The 20,251-nt window shown below is 39.8% G+C and overlaps 1 protein-coding gene across 1 annotated transcript in view; it reads right to left on the reverse strand.

The window, feature by feature from the left end:
- Nucleotides 1–995: 995 nt before the first annotated feature.
- The window catches only part of LOC121867229 (E3 ubiquitin-protein ligase SH3RF3-like), a gene marked incomplete in the record, with an annotated part of 60,677 nt that continues 41,421 nt past the window's right edge, over nt 996–20,251 (reverse strand). Inside the window, 1 exon segment of the mRNA XM_042367079.1 lies at nt 996–1,612. Within this exon segment, the coding sequence (XP_042223013.1) occupies nt 1,606–1,612 (7 nt within the window).

The following is a 20,251-nucleotide window of genomic DNA, read 5'->3' on the forward strand; positions in this document are numbered from 1 at the left end:
ACATGTGAAAACATATCGTCATTTCTCTACATATGAATATGAAAGCAACACTTATTATTTACTGTTCATATATGTTTTAAATAATATTTACAAATGTAAAACAAAAATTCTACTCACCAATGGTGGTAAAGTCTAAAACATAAGGACATCCAATGAATATTGTGCGAGTTTTTACTCAGATGATGAAGTCATCAGGTTCAACTCTGGCTGAAGTTGTAGGTTCAACTCTGGTTGAAGCTGTAGCTTTCCATAAAGCTGTAGCTGAAACTGCTACTGAACCTGAAGTTGATGTTGAAGCTGCTTATGATGCTGAATTTGATGGTGTAGCTGAAGTTGATGGTTTAGGCCTTCGAATAATAAAGCTGTCAAAAGAACCTTGCACAGTTGCTTTCTTTTCTCATTATACATCTTTATGTAGAGGTCATTTGCATTTATTTAAATTTTAATACTTTGTTTTGTTAATGGATCCACTTCAGAAAATATGTTCATTGCTTGCTCCACACAATATCCAAAGATCTCTCGCCTTTTTCATATCGTTTTAACACATCTAGTTTCTCGGCTAGGCTTATACACTTTCTATTATTTTTTGAAACAACACTACCATCACTTGTTCATGCTGAATAAGGATGCAAAAATGCTGCAAAAAACCTGAGAAAGTTTTTCTCCTGTTCCTGTTCCAGATGTGTGAAAACAAAAGGCCCGCCAAGCTCCGACTGTTGTTTACCACTCATTAGCAAGGCAGCTTCTTTGTGCTAGGTGCTCTTCATTTTTTTTTACAGTAATTCTTTTTTTATTATACATATTGGAATTTAGTTATTATTTATATGAAAATGTTTTTTTATTTTATTTTTATTATATTTTGGTTGTAAATGAGAATGAAATAAGGACATAAATTGAATTGGATCCTAAATTAACGAAGGTTTTAAATATGAAAAGTTGTTGGTCGAACCGTTGTTATCAGAGGCTTTACTGTATTAAGAAATAAAAATAAAGGAGACATACCAGGTTTTTATTCAGATAAGTAGTATTGTATGTTATTACTGTATAGTCTACATTGGACACGAGCAACCCTGCAAGGCAGCAGCAGCAATTTATGCAACTTTCCTAATGAATTCATATCAAAATTTAACATAACAAGCCAACATTATGGAAAATAAAAAGTAAAGATTACCGTACCAGAGCACAAATAGATAGCAGCCCTAAACATGCTTTTTCTGAAATCTATGAGCAAACTGAGCTGTTTGTGAAGACATTTTTTTACTGTGGAGGGAAAACACAAAGTTCAGGTTTGTTTATGAAAGCTTTTTTATGCAGACAAGTCTGAGCAAAAAATTGAGTGTGTAGCAAGCTTATCAAATATGAAGATGAAAACCAAACATGTATTTCTTACGTAATCTCGGTACAGAACAGAACTGTAGGATGCCACTACCGTGTTTTATTCCTTTACAGCCATCTCCACTCAATAGAACATAACTTTTTTATAAGCAGATAATGTAGCATTATTTCAGTCTATATTTTTTTTATGCTCTTTCTGCATAGCTTAAATGACTGGAGGTAACAAACATAACTCATCACCGTTGTGTGTGTTGCAGGAGCAGCTCCTCCTCAGCCCCTGTGAAAGAAAACAAACCATCACTGACCAATGTCTGATTTTAGTTGCAACACACCTTTAAGTGTTAATAATTACCTTCTCTTTCTAGTAAAGCTCCATGGTTCATTCCTGTCAAAATCAGACAGTTCAGTCATGGTTTGTTTCATTTCACAGGAGCCACTCAGGCAACACCATTCACAGGAGCCACTCAGGCAACACCATTCACAGGAGCCACTCAGGCAACACCATTCACAGGAGCCACTCAGGCAACACCATTCACAGGAGCCACTCAGGCAACACCATTCTACAGGAGCCACTCAGGCAACACCATTCACAGGAGCCATTCAGGCAACACCATTCACAGGAGCCACTCAGGCAACACCATTCACAGGAGCCACTCAGGCAACACCATTCACAGGAGCCATTCAGGCAACACCATTCACAGGAGCCACTCAGGCACACCATTCACAGGGAGCCACTCAGGCAACACCATTCACAAGCACCATTCACAGGAGCCACTCTGGCAACACCATTCACAGGAGCCACTTAGGCAGCACACCATTCACAGGAGCCACTCAGGCACACCATTACAGGCAGCACACCATTCACAGGAGCCACTCAGGCAACACCATTCACAGGAGCCACTCAGGCAACACCATTCACAGGAGCCACTCAGGCAACACTATTCACAGGAGCGACTCTGGCAACACCATTCACAAGAGCCATCTGGCAACACCATTCACAGGAGCGACTCCAGGCAACACCATTCACAGGAGCGACTCTGGCAACACCATTCACAAGAGCCATCTGGCAACACCATTCACAGGAGCCACTCTGGCAACACCATTCACAGGAGCGACTCTGGCAACCATTTCACAAGAGCCATCTGGCAACACCATTCACAGGAGCCACTCAGGCAACACCATTACAGGAGTCACTCTGGCAACACCATTCACAGGAGTCACTCTGGCAACACCATTCACAGGAGCCACTCAGGCAACACCATTCACAAGAGCCATCTGGCAACACCATTCACAGGGTCACTCTGGCAACACCATTCACAAAGGCAACACCATTCACAGAGGTCATGGCAACACCATTCACAGGAGTCACTCTGGGCAACACCACTCTCATTCAAGAGCCATCTGGCAACACCATTCACAGGAGTCACTCAGGCAACACCATTCACAGGAGCCAATTTGGCAACACCATTCACAGGAGCCACTCTGGCAACACCATTCACAGGAGTCACTCTGGCAACACCATTCACAGGAGTCACTCTGGCAACACCATTCACAGGAGTCACTCTGGCAACACCATTCACAAGAACGACTCTGGCAACACCATTCACAGGAGCCACTCTGGCAACACCATTCACAGGAGTCACTCTGGCAACACCATTCACAGGAGTCACTCTGGCAACACCATTCACAAGAACGACTCTGGCAACACCATTCACAGGAGCCACTCTGGCAACACTATTCACAGGAGCCAAGGTTTATTCAAACTTATACAGTAGTACCCCGATTTACGCGGTCAATTGAACACACAGTGAAATCCGCGTAAATGGAACAACAGAACATATGGGATTAATTCCAATAGAGACTGGCCCGACCCCCAAACTCCACTTTTTGACGACACACAACTATGTTGTAGTAAAAATTTTATCTTAACTTTATGATGGTATGCACAAACAAGTAATATAGAAGAGGTTAGGTTAGGAAAAATAAAGGTTAAGTTAGGAAAAATAAAGGTTAGGTTAGGAAAACTAAAAGTTAGGTGTAACACTTACGTTAGTAGAAGAGATGGGTCGGCATACGGGGCCTGGAGGGATGAAACTGTTGCGGCTAGGTCAAGCGTCGTCTTTCCTCCCTCCCTCCCTCCCCAGGTGGACACGTCATATTACTTTAAACCAATTACAGCTAGCAGCAGAGGGGGGTAGGGATGCATGGCCAATCACAGTCCGATACGTCATATGACGTCAGTGATAACGCAACAGAGACATGCACTGTGCAACCTTACCGCGCAGCTTGCCCAGGCGGAGGAGGGAGGAGGCGGGAGCAGGCGGGTGGGGCGAATCTAAAAATAGCGTCGAGCCGGACACTCTGCGCGTATATGGGTAGATGAACCGCGTAAAGTGAAAGTTCGGATCTGGCGAGGCACCGTGTATATGAGAAATCGCGTAAAGTGAAACCGCGTAAAGCGGGGTAATACTGTATATAATTTTATTGGGTAGAATTCCCATTGACTGCAATAATGTTTTCTTCATAAGATAAGGTTAAAGTCAAGAGGATAAATCATCTTGGTACTCCTCGACTTGCGACCTATTCAACTTATGACCACTGGGACATACGACCGCCGCAGTTGTACAAAAAAAATTCAAATTATGTATTTTTGAGTCCCAACGTCAGTACACAGAAAAAATTTTCGTTTGTAATTCCCTTTAAAATGGCTGGCAAGCGTAAATGTAAGAGTTCTCGTGGTGCTGAGAAGATAAAGAGACACCCAGAAATTTATGTAAATCTACCCAAAAATGAAGTTGAAAAATTTGTACAGTATAGTCTGGGTTTACGCGGAAGGCTATTTACGCAGCACCTGTCAGAAGAGATAATTATTATTTCCATCATATATGCGGCAAGCAGCAGGGCAAGGTGCTGGGCGCTGACGTCAGACTCGCGCCGGTGACGTCGCAGATTGTGATTGGGCCACGTATCCTTACCCCCTCCGCCGCATGCTGTGTTTGGTCTAGTTATCCTTGCCACCCCTGCCACCCACGCTCTCCACCGCCGCGTCAGTCTCACTGTCCCCGAGTATATTCACTCGTGCCCAGGAACCAGGGCTTTTTTCTTTCTACACAATGGATTTAGATGGACCCCCACCACCCCCGAGAAGCCCTGAACTACCTGACCCAAGCCGCCCCAAGCCCAAGAATGTGCGACGTGCCTTAAGCCATGAGGTAAAGCAGTGGCTGGCGAGGCTTAGTCAGTTGCTGTGGCATTGGAGAATGCAAGAGAGACTGCACAAAGTGTTATAGCTGCAGGCTTCTCCGAGACCACAAACGACGACATCCTGGAGGTAATCAGGCAACCTGAGGTGACTGCAGACGAGATGTTGGAAGTTGATGACATCAGTGAGCAGCGTGGTGGAACAGAACAACAAGAGCAGAAACTAACACATGCTGATGTGAAGGATGTCATCGAGTTAGCTGAGAGAATGAAGTTCATCCTTGCCAAAGACACAGGCAATCATCGCTACGAAGTGTCTAATAATCTTCTGTTGCAATCCCTGGAGCCCTATGTTCAGCAGTATCACGACCACATCAATGCTAGTCCTCAACAAAACATCACCGAGTTCTTCACCCGCCAACCACCACAGCCAGCCCAAGTCAGTGATAGTGAGAATATGGGCTTTGAGGGGTTTGACGAGGTGGCCCTGGTAGCCTCTGTGGTGGAAAAAGATACAGGTGAGGGCCAATAATCTGCCCTCTGCCACAGAACCAACCACCCATCCCTGTGAGCCCAGCCATCTCTTCTACTAACATAAGTGTTAAAAAACCTAATATTATTGATATTTCTCTTATACAGTCATGCGCCGGTTAACGTCCTAGATACGTTCTTGAAAATGTGACGTTAACCGAAATGGGCGTTGTCCGATCATCACATAAACTTTTTATTTATTACTTACGTGTATGTGGAATACTATATGCGTACATATACACTCTTACTCTTAAATCACTACTGTAATGTGATACAGGTGATTAATTTTTATCTCTTGTGCAAAATACATGACGTTTATATTAAAAATATTCACTGTCTCACAAGGATTCCAGCAATGCTGGGCAGATGGGAGGGAGGGAGGGAGCGAGTGTGGGGGGGAGGGGAGCGGGAGGTGAGGTAGTACGTTTGACAGTTGGCCCAGGTCTAACGTGTGTTTATTTATCAGTTCTTAAGTGACTAAGCTTCTCTCTTATAAAAAGCCAGTGAAATGACCTGGGTGAATATAATTTACATTGCTGGGATTCTTGTAAGATAGTGATTAATTTAAATATAAACAACCTATAATTTGCACTAGACATAACAATTGTAGTACCGTAATGAAATTAGTACATGTACACTCCAGCGTTGCACTAAGGTTATTTATTTCTTTTACGTTTCTTTTAGTATGGTGTGTGCATGTAAATGGATGAAAATAAATGAAGAAATATATGTAAATCTACCCAAAAATACAGTTGAAAAACTTTTTATAAAATGTACTACAGTACTGTTCACTAATGTACTACATTTATTATATCTTGAGCAAAATATATGACGCTTATATTAAAATTAATCTCTGTCTTGCAAGGATTTCAGCAATGCAAATTATATTATCCTAGCTTTAGTCTCAGATATTATATAAAATAAACATAAAGAAATCACCAATCTTTTGTCTGGGAACACAGGAAGGGAGGTAGCCAGCCGAGCGTGAGGTGAGGTGACAGAGTATCTTTATTTATTTGAGATAAGATTTGACAGTTGGCGCTGAAGGCCTGGGTGTTTATTTATCATTACTTAAGAGTGACTAAGCTCTTCTCATAATTTGCCACCCAAATGACCTGGGTGAATATAACTTACATAGCTTGGATTCTTGTAAGATAGTAATTTATTTGAATACCTGTATAAACAAGCTATATTTGCAATAGACATAACAATTTTAGTACCATAATCATTTAGTACATGTACAATACAGGTTTGCACTTAGGTCCATTGTTACTGTACAGTATTGACTAAATTCACTAGATCACGTACGCCTGGCAGCACAATCTATAAGAATACGCGATGCATACGTGACTGTGCCCGCTCTAGGGGCATTTAGGTTTGCTACGTCCCATTATTTGAATGTTTTTTTTTTTTTCAATTTAAATTTTAATTGTTTATTCCTTGATAAAGGAAGCGGGATCCTAGTGCTGTCACTTGGTACCCCTGTACCATAACACCAGAAGCAACTGGCCAGTGTCACAAGTATATACAGTACAGTACAGTCATCCCTTGGTTATAGCGCCTAATTGGGACCCCCGCCGAGTGGATGATAACGAAAAATGCGATAACGAAAGTACAGAACCTATGGGATTTATTCTAATTGGTTCCAGGCACCCAAGACCCAACCCCAAGTTTCCCATTTTACGACAATTTAGACCCACTAAATATATATGTATAATGTTATGGTAAATATCATAAATACATATAGGCATGGCTAGGTTTATTACAAAGTGATGGAAAGGGTACGCTCAATACTGTAGTCCACAAAACATGTAGCTATGCTTTTTTTATTTGGTCCCCCATCATACGAGTCCGTTTTCTCTCACATCAGGACGCATGAGTCCTCCGTTTTCTCTCTTAATCTTACAGTGCACCAGAGACTTCGTTATTCCTTAGTAATGACACAGAATTTGAAATTGCAACCCCAATTGCAACTGGGGTTGCAATTGTTGAGGCAACTAAATATGTCTGATTACAGCAAATGTGTTATTGTCAATTTGTAGGTGAAAGATTTTATCCTCAATAGATGTGGGTTAACATTACACCTGAAGGCAAATGCTTAAAAAAAGCCTAAGGAAGGAAAAATATTCCTTTAACACATATCTGACCAGTATGGGGAGGATTATTGTGTCTCCGTCAGGGGGTCATGGAGTGGTGGTCCAGCAGGCGTCACAGATTTTTTTGGGGGGTACGATGTATGGCGCGATCGGGATGTTTAGTCGGACGCAATCAGCGATGACTGTATGTGTGTATGTATGTATGTGTATATATATATATATATATATATATATATATGTGTGTGTGTATATATACATATATATATCACATATATATATATATATATATATATATATATATATATATATATATATATATATATATATATATATATATATATATATATATATATATATATATATATATATATATATATATATATATATATATATATATATATATATATATATATATATATATATATATATATATATATATATATATATATATACACACACACACACTACAGTGAACCCTCACTTTACGCGGTTAATTGAACCCACGGCAGCCCGCGTAAAGTGAGAAACGCGTAAAGTGAACAACATAACGTATGGGATTAATTGAAATAGAGACCGGGCCGACCCCCAAACTCCACTTTTTCCCGACACAATACATACCTTTTACAAAAAATAATATCTTAACTTTATGATGGTAATCACACACACATAATATAGAAGGGAACAATCAATAAGAGAATAATAAACTGAAGGTTAGGTTAGAAAAAACAAGGTTGGGGTTAACACTTACGTTAGTAGAAGAGATGGGTCAGCGTAGGGGAATGGAGGCTGGTTCCGAGGCAGAGGGCAGGCTACTGGCCCTCAGGTGAGTCTTCATCGGTGTCATCCACACTTACTAGTGACTCCCTGACTAATCCCTCAAAGTCATCATCACTGTCACCTCTGTCACTATCACTGGCTTGGGCTGACTGTGGTGGGTTGCGGGCAAAGAACTCTGTTATGCTTTGCTGACGGCTGGTGTTTATGTTGTCGTGATAAACCTTGATGTAGGGCTCCATAGTCTGCAACAGCTGGGGAGTGAAGATTTCATACCTGTTAGCGTCAGGGTCGTCGGAAAGGAGGAGCTTGACTTTCTCAATACACTCGATGGCACCCCTTACATTACTATGGGATAAGTGGCGTTCTTCTTGGGATGACGCACCACCTGCCTCTTCACTGACATCAACATCATCTACCATCTCGTCGGTAGTCACATGAGGATCCCTTATCACCTCCAGGATGTCGTCGTTGGTGGTCTCGGAGAAGCCTGCAGCTGTAACACTCTGCGCAGCTTCTCTGGCAAGGTCCACTGCTACTGCAACAGTCTGAACCTCACCAGTCACAGATTTACTCTGCCTAACACCCGGAATGCCTTGCAACACATGTCTCCATGCCTGACGAACAGTTGCTACAGACAGCTGATCCCATGCCTCCACCAAGAAGTCCACAGCTTTCTTGACGTTGAATGTTCTCCAGAATTGTTTCAAAAGTACTTCTTGCTCTGCCAACTGTTGATCCTCGTCGTCTTCGCTCTTGCTATCGGTGTTGGAGTCACTCAGGTTACGCAACTCTTCCTTGGTGTTGGTGTAGTCGTCCAGCAGGTTGAATTTTTTAGCAGAGAATGCAGCTTTTACATTACACATCAATTCTTGGTCCATGGGCTGTATTATAGACGTAGTGTTGGGAGGAAGGAAGACCACTTTTACTTTGGGGTGACGATCTAACAGTAGGGGCGAGTGTCCTGGTGCGTTGTCCAGCAGCAACAAAATCTTGAATGGCACATTGTGTTGCTCACAGAATTTCTTAATGTCAGGAACGAAACAGTCATCAAACCAGGAGAGGGACATTGTAGAGAACATCCACGCCTTACGTGCGGTCAGCCAGTGGACAATTAGCTTGGTCATGTCCATGCTCTTCTAGGCGTGTGGCTTGCGAGCTGTATGGAACACCGATAACTTGAGCTTACAGGTACCGGAGGCATTGGTGGTAAACAGAACGGTGATGCGCTCCTTCTGCAACTTCCGGCCCCAACACTTGCTGGCATTCTTCACAACGAAGGTCTTGGAAGGTAGCCTTTTCCAAAAAAGACCAGATTCGTCCATGTTAAACACCTGGTCGTTGGTGTACTGTCCTTCCTCCATAATCTCAAGTAAAAACGGAGGAAATTCCCTAGCCGCAACACGGTCAGCACTAGCTTCTTCACCGCCAATGTTGATATTGGTGATCTTGTTCCTCTTCTTAAACCTCTGCAACCACCCAGAGGAAGCATTAAAGGGTTTGGGCTCTGTAATTCCCATCTTTCGTGACACTGCAGCATACAGTTCATGTGCATACTCCTTAACTGAGCGCGTGTCCACCACCATGTTCCGTCGCGCCTGACGCACCAAGTAGCTCACAAGTAATTTTTCCGTCTTGAGAAGCACCTTGTTGTGGAAATACTTGATCATAGAAGCACCTGTAGACTTTGTGATGTTCATGTGCTCCTTTATCTTGGCTGCATCCTTCTTAATTGTCCTGATAGTTGATTCGTTAACACCATGCTGGCGCGCGAGATCAACCTGCCTTGTTCCTTTCTCCAACTCTTGTATGATCTTATATTTTATATCGTAGCTTAAGGAACGTCGTGTCTTCTTTGGCTTAGGGCGGCTGGGTCCAGGTAATGCAAGGTTTCTTTGTGGTGGTGGTGGTGGTCCGGTGGAAGCCATTCTTATGGAACAATGGATACTGATATACACGGTGTAGCCAGGAGGGGTGTAACTGACGCAGTAGGTCAAGGGGCTTGAACGCTCCCGCGGCGGGGCACGTCATAGTACTACATTAAACCAATCACAGCTAGCAGGGAGGGAGGTAAGGATGCTTTGCCCAATCACAGTACGCTATGTCATATGACGTCACCGATAACGCAACAAAGACATACACTGCGCAACCTACTCGCGCCGCTTACACAACATGGCGGGAGGTTTGGATCCAAAAATGGCGCGGCGCGAGAGGACCACCAGCCGCGCTCCGCGTAAAGGGGGTACACGCACAGCGGAAAGTGAGTATTCTGTGTTCGGCAGGGTACCGCGTAAACGTTAAACGTGAAAACGTGGAAATGTGTAAAGTGGGACGAGGGTTGGCTGTATTACCCATGTAACACTTTACACAGGTTTCACTTTCCGGTTTCACTTTCCACGATTTCTCATTTACACAGTATCTTGCCAGAAACTTTCACTTATCTACTCATATATGCGGTGAAGTATTATTTTTTTATTTAGCTCATAAAATTCATACAAATTACCCGGCCAGAATATTACTTACATTGCTGGAATTCTTACAATATCATGATCATTTTGAAAATAAACATCTAGGATTTTGCATTAGACATACAAATTTTAGATCTAATGTAATAATTTGGTTTACACAAAGCAAATATTTTATCTTTTGTGCAAAATATATGAAGTTTACATTCAAAATATTCCCTGACCTGCAAGGAATCCAGAAATGTCAATTATATTATCCTAACTTTAGTCTGAGGTATTATTTATTACTAAACATTAAAATCTAGTGTTTTCACCCAAACATTTCTCTGGTAGGGAGGGAAGGTGGGGGGAGGGGTGGAAGGGTTGGGACCGACCGACCCAGCTGGCGTGCGTGTGAGTAGGGGGAGGCAAGGTGGGGTACTTTGATTGACAGATAGTGTCGTGAAGAATATTTTTTTTTATTAAACTGAAGATATTTGTTTTAGCTCATAAAATTGATACAAATTACTAGGCCAGAATATAATTTACATCGCTGGAATTCTTACAATATGATGATCATTTTGAATATAAACAACATGGATTTTGCATTAGACATACAAATTTTAGATCTAATGTAATAATTTGGTTTACACAAAGCAAATATTTTATCTTTTGTGCAAAATATATGAAGTTTACATTCAAAATTTTCCCTGACCTGCAAGGAATCCAGAAATGTCAATTATATTATCCTAACTTTAGTCTGAGGTATTATTTATTACTTTAGTTAAAATCTAGTTTTTTCACCCAAACATTTCTCAGAGAGGTAGGAGCTAGTGAGACTGGAAGAGGGGGGGGGGGGATTTGAGTCCATTATTGAATGGACATTAACCTGGCGACTGTATTTCTCTTAAATATTAATTGTGTGAGCATACCATCATAAAATTAAGATGTTATTTTTACTACAACATAGGTATTGTGTCTGAAAAAGTGGAGTTTGGTGGTCGGGCCAGTCTCTATTGGAATTAATCCCATATGTTCTGTTGTTCACTTTACGCGGTTTTCACTTTCCGCGGTACCCTGTGGGTTCAATTGACCGCGTAAATCAGTAATAATTACTGTGTGTGTGTATATATATATATATATATATATATATATATATATATATATATATATATATATATATATATATACAGTATTACCCCATTAACGCTGTTTCCTCGCTTTAGCTGCTTTAATCAGATAATGCCGTGTGCCTCGCCAGAGCCTAACTTTCACTTAACGCGGGATTTTTCCACATATACGCGGTGAGTGTCCGGCTCGAGAGCTATTTTTAGATTCGCCCCACCCCCCACCCGCCACCCTGCCTGACTGCCTGTTTTAGCTCATAAAAATCATACAAATTACCCGGCCAGAATATAATTTACATTGCTGGAATTCTTACAATATGATGATCATTTTGAATATAAACATCATAGATTTTGCATAAGACATACAAATTTTAGATATAATGTTTACTCTGAGTAAATATGTTATTTTTGTGCAAAATATATGACATTTGTATTCAAAATATTCCTGGTCTTACAAGGAATTCAGCAATGTCAATTATATTATCCTAACTTTAGTTTGTGGTATTATTTATTACTAAAAAGGTAAATATTCTGGTTTTCCCACACATCTGGTAGGGACAAGGTTGGTGGGGGGTGGGGGGGAGGGAGGGACCCACCGACCATCTGTTACTGTGTGAAGAATATATTTTTTTTTTATTAACTGAAGATATTTGTTTTAGCTCATAAAATTCATACAAATTACCCGGTCAGAATATAATTTACATTGCTGGAATTCTTACAATTTGGTGATCATTTTGAATATAAACATCATAGATTTGCATTAGACATACAAATTTTAGATATAATGTTTACCTCAGTAAATATGTTGGCCTTTGTGCAAAATATATGACATTTATATTCAAAATATTCCTGGTCTTACATGAATCCAGCACGTCACTGTATTATCCTAACTTTAGCTTTGAGGTATTATTTATTAAAATTTAGTGGTTTTCCAAAATTTCTCAAGAGAGTGAAGAGCCAGCAGTGTGTTTTAAAGAGGGGAGGGGAGTTGAGTCCATTATTTTAATGGACATTAATCAAGGCCTGTATTTCATTTCTCTTAAGTATTAATTGTGTGCATGTACCATCATAAAATTAAGATGTTATTTTTACTAGAACATAGGTATTGTGTCGGAAAAAGTGGAGTTTGGGGATCGGGCCAGTTTCTATTGGAATTAATCCCATATGTTCTGTTGTTCACTTAGCGGGGTTTTCACTTAACACGGTACCCTGTGGGTTTTATTGACCGCGTTAAGTGGGGTACTACTGTATATATATATATGTATATGTATATGTATATATATATATGTATATATATATATATATATATATATATATATATATATATATATATATATATATATATATATATATATATATATATATATATATATATATATAAATATATATATAAATATATATATATATATATATATTAGCGGGAGAGAGAAGGGGAGAAGAGAAGATGGGAATGCTGCGGTTAGCACGTTGAAGGAGTGAGATGCAGTTTCTTAGAACAACTTTTTAGGGGGGTCGTATCCATGTTTTTCTAAGCACATGAGGACAGTGCTGTCTTTTTTTAGGGGGGTCGATTGTAATATTCAGAAATTTAAGAGTAATTTCAAACGCCGCGCCATTGGCGATACTGAGTTCAAGGTCGTCTGAGGGAAAGGAGCGCTACCCGCACATAGCGAGAGGTTGTGGAACTAGGCCTATATGATATTAAATGTAATTTCCTGAATTAATAATGATGCAATTCATGAAGTTAAGGGACTATTATTGAATTTGGAATTATTATAGATCCTTTATCAGTCTGAATAATGTTTTGGGTGTCCCAAGGAGTTATTAGTTAGGCGGAAAATATGTCACGTAGGCCTAAGCTAGCGCCTTGGAGAGACGAGACGCTGGCTGGTCCTCAGTCACGTGAAAGCGATTGGACCTGCAGGACATCCCTGCGCGTCCGTCCACAGAAATAGTCACGTGGTCTAGTCACCTGTGCTGCGCTATTGCAGTAAAACAAGTAAGTCTCATTCGATCTCAGACAGGGTTTAGATAGGGCAGTGATAAAGTCAACTAGAGCTAACAGCGAGTTTATTTCAGGGTTTCCGTCAGCACCCACTTGACTGCGAGAGATTGACTGCCGTTTGAGACTGCTGTTGATGATTGAGGATTGGCGATTGTCGCGTTGGACCGATCAGTGTAGGCCTGTCACTGTTTAGCGGGTTATCAAAGGATCTCTTGAGGGAATCTAGCCGTCTGGGTGCCCAGCTGACGACGGGATGATCGTTGGGGTCATCAGCTCTTCTCTACTTCGGCTCACAATACCACATGTCTCAAGCAGCTTAGTGAAACCCTCTTGCTAACGGGAAGCTAAAGCTTCTCTCAACTGTACAAGCTCTGATTGGCTCACTCCCTTCCGCTTTATGGATGTACCGGGGGTAAGGTGAAGCTAGCTGAGTGATACAGGGTCGCACACTGGGGCCAAGAGTCAGTGGAGTTTAGAGGTACACTTTCCAAGGTGGAGAAAGGCTGATTTGGGCCTTCAACTATGGGTGCCTGTTGGTTGTGCCTTAAATGACTACGGAGTGCAGGTGGAATCTGTGTGTGTGTGTTAGGTTAGGGAGCATGGTTCACGGGTATTGGACTCAGTAACGCCTTTATAATAAGTGACAATATTTGTGTGTAGTTAATACTATTTTTTCAGTTACTAATGTATGCTGTGTGCATTTAATATTTCTATATAGTTTCAATCTCTGATATAACCTTTGTTCCCCAGAGTAGTGTTTAAGTTAGGTTAGGAGGTGTGCATCTGTTGGTGTAACATAATTATATTGAGTGCCCTTAAGGCCTATTCATTGTAGAGTTATTAATTTCTTATTTTTTTAATACCATTTCTCAGTGCTTGATATAATTTTGTTGAGTGCCCTTAGGGCCTATTCATTGTAGTTATTAATTTCTCATTTTTTAATACCATTTTCTCAGTGACTGATATTATTTTGTTGAAAACCCTTAAGGCCTGCATCTGTTGGTGTAACATAATTATATTGAGTGCCCTTTAGGCCTATTCATGGTGGAATTAATAATTTCTTATTTTTATACCACTTCCGCAGTGGTGGATATTATTCTGTGAAAACCCTTAAGGCCTGTTTCATGTGTGCAAGCATCATTTCTTAATACTTTAAATTTATTGTTGCCTGAGTTTCTAATAATTTCAATATCATGTATAACTTTTATTACCCAGAGTAGTGTTTTAAGTTCAAGTTAAGAGGTGCGCATATTGGTGTACCATTATTTGATTGTGTTTGTAGTGTTGGAGGGAATATAAGTGTCTAAAGTTTACAGTGTCTCATTCATCCCAGTCACAGACGCTATCATTCCACGGGTCACGGACAATTCATTTTGTTAGTAAATTTAAGTGCTCTTGTGGTGGTTCGGGATTTCTCACTAAGGGGCGCTTCCACTGCCATTACCATCTTATATATATATATATATATATATATATATATATATATATATATATATATATATATATATATATATATATATATATATATATATATATATATATATATATATATATATATATATATATATATATATATATATATATATATATATATATATATATATATATATATATATATATATATATATATATATATATACACACACACACACACACACAGTCAACCCTCGCTTTACGTGGTCCCACATTCCGCGTTTCCACGGTACCCTGCCAAAACAGGAATGCTCACATTTCGCGGTGCGTGTACCCCTTTACGTGGAGAACGGCTGGCGAGCCGCACCATTTTTGGATCCATGAGAGGCTTCTGAGAAAAATTAAGGCTCATGGTATCGAGGGGAAAATTTTAAATTGGATAAAATCATGGCTCACCGATAGAACGCAGAGGGTCAGCGTAGATGGTGTTAAATCTGAGTGGGGCCGTGTAACCAGTGGGGTTCCCTAGGGGTCAGTACTAGGCCCACTCTTGTTCATAATCTACATAAACGATCTAGATACTGAGATCAGCAGTGACATAAGCAAGTTTGCGGATGACACCAAAATAGGGCGCAACAAACTAAATTGGAAACCACACGTCAGTGAAGTTGTCAAATCCTCCAGTTTCCGTCTCCACCTCCTCCGCCGACTTAAGTCCCTCGGAGTTCCTACACCCGAGCTCCTCAGTGTTTACACAACATTCATACTTCCCAAGCTCACCTATGCCTCCCCCACCTGGTCTTCCTCCCTAAATGCCACACAACGTAAACACCTAGAGAAAGTGCAAAAGAGGGCATGCAAGATTATTCTCTCCCCTTCCTACTCCACATATCAAGAAGCACTCAACACACTGACCCTTTCGACTCTCACTGACCATCACCACGACCTCATCTGCAAATTTGGTAAGAAGCTTCTACACCATCCTCGACACCGGCTCCTACTACCACCTGAGATCCCTAGCCCGAGAATTGCTGTTCGACACCACAACCGCATCCAGCCCATACGTGCACGAACTGATCGCTATAAGAACAGCCCAGTCCCAACCATTGTAAATATTATCAATAACTTGTAATAAACCAGTGTATTCACTCCCAGTAAACACTACTCCTTGCACTGTCACTATGTGGAAATGAACTGTAGTTTGAGCTTTTCCCCATCTAGTTATTATATATCTTACTTGTATCACTTATGTTACTTGTATATTATTTGTAATTCGAAACCCATTTCCCAAATATGTAACTGTATATTTTCAGCCTTCTGGCTGCCAAGCTCTTTCAATAAACCGTTAATTATTATTATTATTATTACACACACTGTCTTCAGCCTTCATAGGGTGAGAACGTCGGCACTGCCTGCTAATGCGGCCGTGGTCTCTTGACCTTAGAGACAGCTGCCAGCCTGGTTTGTTGGACTTTCCCCTTCCCCATCTCTTCCTCCCCATCTGGATTTATCAACATTCTCCCACCAACAGTACAGTACAGAGATTGATGATCAACCCACAAATGATATAAAAAAAGTGACAATTTATATTTGAAACAAAGAAACAACTGTTACAGCGACAATCATGATTAGCGGTCAATGTTTGACCTGACTGGACCAGACACACCCAGACCGCGATACACTCACTACCACCAACACTGGATGAAAAGCCAAGAAAGACTCCAAACTACATCAGGAGAGAAATGAGGACTCCACCCATGTGAGGAATTATGAATTCCTAACTACATCACATGAGGAACAAGAACCATCTCCAACACCCTGTGTGAGCTGAAGGACCTACCAGGACCACGTTGTGGATCTGCATCTGTAGTAAGGTAGCGGATTAGCAGCCGGGTATGACGCAATGGCCATCCAGACAGTGGGCGCCAACAAGAATGTTTACAAGTCCAGCTCAAACATTTCCAGATCTATAGTTAATCTATAAGTTGACTTTATGTTTCTTATGTTTTCGTATTGAAAGCTTTTGTCAATCAAGTGACCCACTCCCCGCCTCCACCATATGTAACCTCAGTTCATTGTATATTTTCAGCATTCGGGCTGCCATGTTATCTTAATAAACCGTTAATTATTATTATTATTTATTATTATTATATACAATACTACTGGTAAAAGAAATAATTGTCCTAAGGGCAAACACATACCGTATATCTCGGCTTATAAGACGGAATTTGAACATTAAAAAAATCTGCCCAAAGTTAGGGGGTCGTCTAAACCACCAAGTATAAAATTCTTACCTCTTAAATATTGTGGTTTAGTGTGTCAAGAGTGGTGATGGAAACATCGTAAGCCACTCACAAGGTCTTACCACTAATTATTTTATACTGAAACTTACGTTTGGCAAGCTGGATTGAAATTAAGATTACCGGTATATTAAAATAATAAAAATGTATTATAAACCTGTCTAACATACCGTAAAAGAGAATTATACCCCTGTAATAAACACAGCTATCATCACACACCCCTCCCCACGCCCCCCCCATTTGCCAGTGAGGAGACAAGAAAGGCAAAGTGACCGCGAGATTGGGCTATTTTTAGCCGTGGAGGTGGTCAGTAATGCATATCGGTATATTTACTGATAATAATACTTACGGTATCTCCTATAAATAATTAATTTAAAATTTATTTTTTTAAAAGGAATATTCAGTAAATGACTGCATTAATTCTTGAAACTACTGACAGTTAAATACAGACGCTTAAGTGACGTCACTAGTGTTTACACTACACCAGCTGGTAACATTTGATGCCATTACTTGAAGTGAATTGGCCTTATTTTAAGTAACTAACCATAAATAAATACAAAAAGTAAAAAAAAGATCAAAAGTGAGAAATAATATACTGTATGTATGTTGTGTTGTCAAAGTTAGAGGAACAATTCAAACTGCAATTGTGTGTAAATGAGGCAGAAAGTCAGGTCAGCGCTGAACCTGGGACTTGGTCACAATTTTCGTGATGCCATATGGCAGCAGGGTCTACCATTAGACAACACATTATGCTTCCAATATCTTCCCAGGCGGTAGTATCTACCTGTTTGGTAGCTGCCTACTACCTACACAATTTTTAGTAATATTACTTTGATACATGATAAATTAGACAATGAAAATAAACATCAAATTTAATTACCAAGACGCTCACTTCTATAAGTCTGTGTCTGAAATGACCTTTATATATATATATATATATATATATATATATATATATATATATATATATATATATATATATATATATATATATATATATATATATATATGTATATATATATATATATATATATATATATATATATATATATATATATATATTATATATATATATATATATATATATATTATTTTATATATATATATATATTATATATATATATATATATATATATATATATATATATATTTATATATATATATATATATATATATATATGTATGTATACAATCCAAAAGGGCGATAGATTAGCGAGGTATCCAGAAATAAAGAAATATTTACTTTTATATCGTTATGTCAATGTTTGCAATCATAGTTTGGCCACGCATAACATATTCTCATTAGGTTATCGGAGCAGTTCTGCTCAATTGCTATCGAATATTACGATCACTTACGCACAAAGAGTACATATAACCATACTAGTATAAAGACACAGAGTGAAGCCCTGTAATTATCGCACATTAACACTAACCAATTCCATTTCAAGCAACTCATGAAAAAACATATGACTTTGGGAGCGGTGAAGTGGACAGAGGTGAAAGCAAGGCGTGGTTGACAGGGCGGGGCACGGAATCTGCAGGGCAGATGGAGGAAGGGTGAGGGTGAGGAGGATTAGGACAGGAGGAGGATGGTATAAAAGACATGTTAGTTATAAGAAGTTAGTACAGACACCAAGCCATCACTGGAAACACACACTCTTTAATGCCTGCACTGACCAAATAATCAAACCAATAAGCATTGAGAATGTCAAGCAGATCGCATACTTGGAGAAATCACAAGGGTTAATGAACATATTTCTAAGAAAAATTCACAAGATACTACTAATGCAGTATATTACTATTTGACCCAAATTTATTAATAATTAGACACTTTTCACATTGCTAAGGAACCCTTTTACCATCTCTAACAATACTCAAACAACTAGCCAGGTGTTATGGCTAAATGAGGAGGCATGGGTTTATATACACCAATAACAATAAATAAGGATATGAGGATAACGTTATATAATACGCCACCAATATAATGAGGCAATTTGACAAGAAGATTATATATAGAAGATTGATAGTATAAGAGCATAAAAGAGAGGAGATTTCAGCGTACGTGATAGTTATTTACCTCTGACTCTACACTTATCGTATCTATACACATCTATTACATCCATGAAGCATCAAACAATCTTTCTGCCATAACTCTATTAATTACCAACATGACATAGACACATTAATACCACCTTCTATTGCCATTAGACATTATATTTATTACCAGGACATCATATTGCTACTAGACACACTGATTCTCGACACTAACATGAAATGAATCCATGGTGCTTCCACAAAACATCACGGACTGTGGAGGTCAGAAACCAAGGTCTCTATGAGACTGCTTGTTGGCACCGTGTGTCGAACTCGGCCCCACCGAGGTTGCCACTGAGGCTTGCTCCTGCCCCTGACTTCTCACAGGATCAGCGTAGCTGGCCCACAGCATATACTTCTGTCTTCATAGTAGAGGGGAGGACTAGGACGCCCTATTGGGGAGGCGAGCTGCTGATCTGATCGGGAAGCGGGAGGGTGAGTGTCTCTACATTTGCCTCGCCAATGCAAGGTCAGCCTGGACTTTTTCAGAGACTATGTTGCAATTTTATAATTTCAGATGGGGCCAAGATGAGAGGCCCTGGTTGACGGTGACTCTGACCTGGGGGGCTCAGGTTACACGATCTGCCAATGGGAGGTCAGTCTGACTTTCATGTAAAGCACAGCATAATAAAGAGTCAGCTGCGCTTGTTTGTAACAGATGTGGAGAGTTTCAAAGATTTGCAAAATCTTGAGTATGAGGGTTCACATTTGACCCCCAATGTGTCAGCCAAGTTCTGACTGTTTTGAGATGTGTTGTGTCTGACAAATCTATCACTACATATATATATATATATATGTTACATATATATATATATATATATATATAGGCATATTGTATGTATGTATGTATGTATATATATATATATATATATATATATATATATATATATATATATATATATATATTCTGCAAATGAAAAATTTAGTTTGG

The sequence above is a fragment of the Homarus americanus genome, unplaced genomic scaffold (genome assembly GCF_018991925.1).
Source record: "Homarus americanus isolate GMGI-L3 unplaced genomic scaffold, GMGI_Hamer_2.0 scaffold6317, whole genome shotgun sequence".
Taxonomy (NCBI): Eukaryota; Metazoa; Arthropoda; class Malacostraca; order Decapoda; family Nephropidae; genus Homarus; species Homarus americanus.